Source organism: Branchiostoma floridae, chromosome 13 (genome assembly GCF_000003815.2).
Source record: "Branchiostoma floridae strain S238N-H82 chromosome 13, Bfl_VNyyK, whole genome shotgun sequence".
NCBI classification, from domain to species: Eukaryota; Metazoa; Chordata; class Leptocardii; order Amphioxiformes; family Branchiostomatidae; genus Branchiostoma; species Branchiostoma floridae.
In genome coordinates this window covers 19907846-19914593 of record NC_049991.1, presented here as the reverse complement: position 1 = coordinate 19914593, position 6748 = coordinate 19907846, and the positions used below count along the sequence as shown (strand labels likewise).

General features: G+C 38.9%; 1 protein-coding gene across 1 annotated transcript in view; it reads right to left on the bottom strand.

Annotated features, from left to right (window-relative positions):
* The window catches only part of LOC118428621 (dynein beta chain, ciliary-like), a 106091-nt gene extending 99373 nt beyond the window's left edge, over window positions 1-6718 (bottom strand). Inside the window, 5 exon segments of the mRNA XM_035838726.1 lie at window positions 1364-1557; window positions 5371-5692; window positions 6398-6435; window positions 6613-6673; window positions 6708-6718. Of these exon segments, the coding sequence (XP_035694619.1) occupies window positions 1364-1557; window positions 5371-5692; window positions 6398-6435; window positions 6613-6673; window positions 6708-6718 (626 nt within the window).
* Window positions 6719-6748: the final 30 nt, after the last annotated feature.

Here is a 6748-nt window from a genome sequence, read left to right as displayed (position 1 = left end):
CAGCTATAGCAACAACATGTGTGCTGAACAGTGAAACCAATAATGAGTACATACTAGTACAGTAGTACATCCAGTTTAAACTAATAAATAGATAAATGAATGAATGAATGATAAAAGTTAACGACAATTAATTATTATTTCGACTTCTATTGTACCTTAAGGATCATTATGACCAAAACTAAACCAATCACTTGCAACAAAAGTACCAATTTTGGATGTCCCAATATCCAGTATGCCATGGATCCCACTGAAAAACAAACCTACAAGCCCTTGCCTGTCCAGTGGAGGATATACAAGCCCTCTTGATACTCAAGTGTTTGTTTTGAAATCACTCGAGTGTTACCATTCAAAGTCACTGGTCTGCACCAAATCAATTTCTTGAAGAGCAATTTTGGGTCATACAAAAATCACAACAAGGGAATATGTCACTGGAGTATGATAGCAACTGGTTATAAATTATTCAATAACAAAAGGCCTCGGCATTATCAAATACAATGGATGCTTTGGAAACCAGTTTGAATTATTAATACGGTATAATTACAAGGTTGTTGTCTACTATTTCCGAGAGATTTCTTAACATGGTTATCTGAGACTATTACGGTAATTTTAGAAGATTTCAATTTGTTTTGTCGAGATCAGTTTTGAAACATGAATATTTCCGAGTAAGATCAGTTTATGTCTAGTATGGTTGTACACATTTACGTCAATGGAATAATGCCATAACCACATATTAATCTAACATTAATATTAGTCTTAGTAGTCCTTCAGTGTACTAAGTATTAGTACTTAAAAGCAAATCATAATTTTGTAACTTAAAAGCAAATCTTAAAAATATTAGTACTTAAAAGCAAATCTTAAAAATATCTCCCATGTTTTTGTCTTAAATTTAAAACCTTCTCTCCAACAAGATTTCCTCAGTGTCACTAACTAAAGACAGTGGACGCTAGCTGTCTGATAATCTCCAAGCAGATCCTACGCTAGCATAAGATAGTATCCAAAGCTGGCACTAGAGGAGTGAAGCCAGCCTAGGAGTTTGGCTCCGGTAGCCAAACACACTCCTAGACCGGCTTCACTTCTCTGTCAGCTTTTGATACCATCTTATGCTACCGTAGGATCTGCTTGGAGACTAATAAGCTGTCTGAAACATCTGACATTGCCAACATCATATCCAGTAGCTGGACTAACTGCTACAGTATATTTGGTACAATGACTTAAGTTCTTATACTTCTTATGTTATACAAGTACACTTATGTTGACTTATGTTATTTTATTGTTTTGTGATTTTATATAGACTCCAGGAAGAATAGATTTTACGAATATATTGTAAAGTCTAATATAGAAATAAATAAACAAACAAACTTACTTTTCGTCCACATCGATGGCCTGTTCCACTCTCTCAGTGCCCACGGGGAGGGGCAGCAGTGTTTTTCCCTTGACTTGTCCAGCAACCACGTACACGCTATTCTTCAGGTTATGCACGTGACGCAGCACATCCTGGGACACCACGGTCGGCCACGCGTCATGGTTACGGAAGTTGGACAGCAGCGGGACAACGATCTGTGGATAGAACATCGGAACACCCAAATTAGAGACTACTAGTATTTCTTTATACATGTATTGCATATTATTATGAGCAAAACAAATATTATTATACCAGTATTTGTGGTTTTTAAAAACCGTGGATATCATTATCAAGTGCAATATTTTCAATTTGAAACTGTTCACTTGATACCACTAAATAATGTTTTTAATACTACAGATATAGGCTACATGGCAGATAAAGGTGAACTAGCGTCACACAAATGTTATTGAAGCTGACATAATAGTGCAAATAAAAAAAAAGTTTGGCTAAAAAAAAGCTGCTTTGTTCAATTCAAAGCATGGTGAAAAACTTTTTTTTTCTTTTTGGAAACACACAAAAAGTGATGCACGCGGTGTTGTCATCCATATAATCAAATCAACATGGCCTTATTACAGGAGAAGTCTACCTGGAGTCGGTTGGTTCCTTCCAGAGAGATATGAGTATGTACACAAACTAATCAACATTGGTGACAACACAACCTGAATAATGGGTATATTACAGCGCCTGGAGTACTGCACTTTATTTGATATTTGTCGACATAAAAATGAGGGAAGAGGATAAAGAACCAAGTAAATGTTACAATACAATGTGATAAAGAATATGCAGTGAGGAGGTATAAGGGTCTCAGTCTTGAAATATGCTGACTTTAATTCAGGTTACAAGCGTGAAATACAGACTTGAAACCTGATACAACGCCCCCATAACAACTCAGAAAAAAGGGTCTTTAGTGGTTAAATTTTCCTCTTTTTGCAGAAAAAAAAATCACATAATTCTTTTTTCATTATTTTGATTATGTTTCCAACCAACATGCTGGGCAGCAAACTATACATGTGGTTGGTCCTTTAAGTTTAATGAATGAATGAATGAAGACCTTTATTGTACAATTTTGCCCAACCGAGCTAAGTACAGGTCACAACAAGTCAGGATATATACATATAAAGGTGTCACAAATCTAGTCTAACACAAAAGTTCGGCTTCTTCTCGCTTCTTGGTAATAGTGAAAATGTAGGACTGTATGGGTTTCGCTATTGTCGGTTTGTCAAAACGCATGAGAAATATAAACTTGTCAGTGCTACTCATGTGTCTAAAATGAGGGAATCTACTTTCTATATAACTAAATAGAGTATTTCTATCATTCGCATACATATCGCATCGACAGTGAAGTGCATTTCATCTTCTACCATGTTTGAGGTACAAAATTGGCAGACTCTTTGTTCTAGAGGAGTGCGGTTGTGCCTTCCTGATTCAATTCGCAGTCGGTGGCAACTGATTCTTAGTTTAGCAATGGAACAGGTGGTTCTTCAGTATAGTGATTACAACCAGCTGCTAGGATATGGGCCATTTAGACTAAACTTTACTGGCCTTTGTATACTGAACTGATATACCTACATGGAAGTCTAGTTAGAAACAGGTGGTTGGGCTCAGCACTCGTCATTAACTACTTCATCCACTCAAAAAAATCAAAGATGCATGTTGTTGTTTTTTTCAGCCAAGCTTAGTGCACTGTTTAGTTTAGCCTAGTCAATTCAGTTCCTATACAGGTTTTCAAACTTTGTTTTGGAAGGTAAGATGGACAATGACTACTTAGGTTTGCTTCATATCCTTTATCATACCCATAACTTCTGCTGGGCGTGTTACCTGGATCTACTAATCATTTACCTGTACTGTTTAGACCCAAACAGATTTCTGGACAATCATTAAGCCCTAAGTTTGTAATTTGAAAGATTACACCTTGGCAAGCTAAGTATCTTCAAAATCCCCCAGCACTAGCAGATTAGCTAATGTAAAATTTGCATAGTATGATATTTTATGTACCTTCCTTCAACTTTCATTTTCACAGTAAGTAAGACAGTCGTCTGTTTGACGATCATTCAAGCCTGCCACCTGTTGGTAAACGCGCCTGTATGCCAAATGAGCTTAAGTCAAACAAGCCCTAGTTTCTATACAACACAGCTACCACGGTGTCAAAGCTCTGTTAGCTTTAACACATTCCCTCTGTGCTCCCGTTCCACTGTGCCCCTGTTTGAAAGGACGGCTTGAGCAAGCTCTCAACTGAGCAGCAATTTCAACAAGCTCACGCCAGCGTGTAATACTGTGTGAAAGCAACAAGGCTTAAGATTCTACCAAGAAGGCTTAAGAGTGTGACGCCTCCTCCTTACGGCCTGCAGAAGTTTTCTCAAGTACTTTCTTTTGACGGGAACGCGGTCACACGGTGCCCCGGCTATTTTAGTCCCCAACCGTAAGACAAAACCACGTCCTGAATACAATCGTAAACTCTGGGTTCCTTCTGCAATCAATCACACAGCAGAGAAAGGACCCGGCGCCCTGACAGTTCGACAATGGGCCTTTACCTCTGCGGAGTGAATGGGAACAAAGTTCAGGTGAGACCTGGGAGGTAAGACGACCGACTCGTGTGCAGGGCACACAATAGTGGGCTGCAATACAAGCTGGGGGGAGATGGGGAGATATGAAACTACCCCACATATCACACACATACATACAGAAGAGGAGGTTGCATCATTACACAATTGTAGGACCAAGGGAGGCTAAAACTTGCACACAGAGAATTTTCAGTGTCTTACTCCAAGTTGAAAGAACAGCAATTTGTGGTCTTATTCTGAAATTTTTTTTTTAAAGTTACAAAGTTGGAACGTTCAAAAGTAGAGGTACTACACTCGATTGTAAACTCACAATGGTCAAATGAACATGTCTTATCCTGGCAGTGTGTCTTGAAGTAAGAACATCTCAAATATTTGGCAACACTAAAGCATTATCTAACCTAAACAGTAAATATTTGTAGATTTACAGTATCTATTACTGGGCTCAACACCTGTAAGACATGAGCAAACTTAGAAAGCCACAGAAAACAAACGACAGTTTTCTAGCGATTGTTTTAACTTTCTCGCTGGTATAGGTACCAGTACATAATAGTGCAACCTTCGCCTAGTTGTTTGTCAAACTGCTACTGGGTGATAATTTGTTTGTTTGCCCTACATAGAAGTTTATTCAAAACACACAGGTGAGTTACCAAAACAGACAGACTATAGTCTACTCACCCCTTTTGTTATTAATGACCACATTTGGTAAGTTGACAAACTGGCACACCTATCCCTATTAATAATAGTATTATTCCATTATCACTCTGACTGCTGAGTTTTGCAGTACTAACAGGTTGATTGTAAAGAAAGTAACTTTTGTTCACACTACAAAAATTTGTTACTCAGAGTAGTGTAAATTTGACATTTTGAGTTTGTTCTATTCTGAACAGTGGGAAGAGGGAGAGCTTTTATCTGCTGTTCCTTTGCTCTTATGTATTTTTGACTCTTCATAGGAAAAACTTAAAAAGGTATTTTCTGAGGAATGGACTCTTTAGTAAAAGTAGCAGGACTGAGAAAACAGAGGATCCATTAAGTGAGTGTACCTGCAGCCTGGGTTCACCTGTACAGGTACGAGTCAGTGAACCACAGGTATTTCTCCCTTACTTACTATTAGCATGAACAGTCACGCTTCGCTCGCGCACAAGTTTGCTCTCCCCACGGCAACGCGGACAGCCCGTGACGGGACAATACGCAGGTAAAGCCAACCGCCATCTTTGACAGGCCCGGAAGACAAAACCTGTTGTCACAACGCCTGCTAATTTTGCTAAACTTTACACAACAGGCCGTGGGATACAAACACTACACACAATGTGTATAGTTTAACTACTGCAAATAGGCGTGGGGTCAAAAAGGAGAAAGGTTATAGAGTGAAGCTATTTCACTTATTATAAGAAAAGAAAATGTTCTCACATCATCCACTAGTGCAGAGAGTTGGTCCAGCGGTGCGTAAGACAGGTCTCCATAGCTTAGTAATGTCTTGATGCCGTCCTTAGTGACAGTTGCCTTGTCTTTCTTCACAAAATAAACTGCCTTGTTCTTTAAGGAAGTCGGAAACTCCGGAGCCACAGAGAGAGCACCGGCAGAGTTAGCGGAGATCACCAGGTTTGTGTTCTCGGCCTTGTCTAAGAACTCTTGGATCAAAATTCTGTTTTCTTCTGCGCTGATGAATTTGGACCACTTGTCAAGTTTCAGCTTCAGAGTCTTCAGTGTGTAGTCTTGGAGAAAATCAAACCTGGAAAAGACATCAATGGAAAGATTACAGTAACTCTGGCAACATTCCCTTTTCTGTTATACATTTCTTCTTTAAATATAACATTACATACCGTAATCATTTTATATAAATATCACGGTTTGTTAAGTTTTTTGTACACTCATTGAGCTACTTGAGAAATTGCTGACTACACCAATGATAAACTTTTGACATATCACAAATGGGGTTGAAGATATGTCTTGGTGAAATCAAGATGTCATTTTATTGGCGCACCACAACATTTTTTCAACCGTTCTGATCATGTTCATAATTTCAGAAATTGTAAAAATGGCGGCCACTTCCTGAAGGTCACTTTGTTCATAAGTTTCCAACACTTAAAAAAAGGCCAGCAACATACTGACACCCTGAAACAACTTTAGAACCTTCAAATATTCTAATTGCTACAAGAAAATGAAATGTATTGGGCAACGGATTTTGTTGACAATCTTTTTAATTAAAAGCAGACATCGCATCAGATCGTCCTTCTTTTCCCACGACTCAGCAAAACATTCCACTGTCACATCCCGCCGTTTTTATCCAAATAAACTTGTCAAAACTTCCCTTCTGTATACAATAACGTACTATCACCTATGGACAAGTACAACATGTATAGGACGATGTTGGCACGTTCACATAAGGCATTTCTGAGCTATAAAAAAACTAAAATCCAGAGGAAAGACCTCTCACCTCGGATCGTTGACTTCCATCTTGGTTCGAACTCGGGTCTTTCAAGGTAACGTCCCAAAAGTCTGTTTAGGATGGAAATGTTGTTGTCTTGTTAACTTGAGCAACCAATAAATATGTCTACATCGTCGGTAGTCCTTTAGAATGTATCCTCAAGTCTTGCCCGGTCCGGAAAGTTGATGGTTTGGACCGAGTCCAGGCAAATCTGATCTTCCCACTACACGACTCCTTCTGACACGGGAAACCCAAGATGGCGAGACCGGCTTCTGGACTCTAGAACTGGGGAGCGGGGACAGGGAGGTTTAGAATTTACTTCGTTAACATAACAAGACTTAAATCAGTCAATTCTTGAAT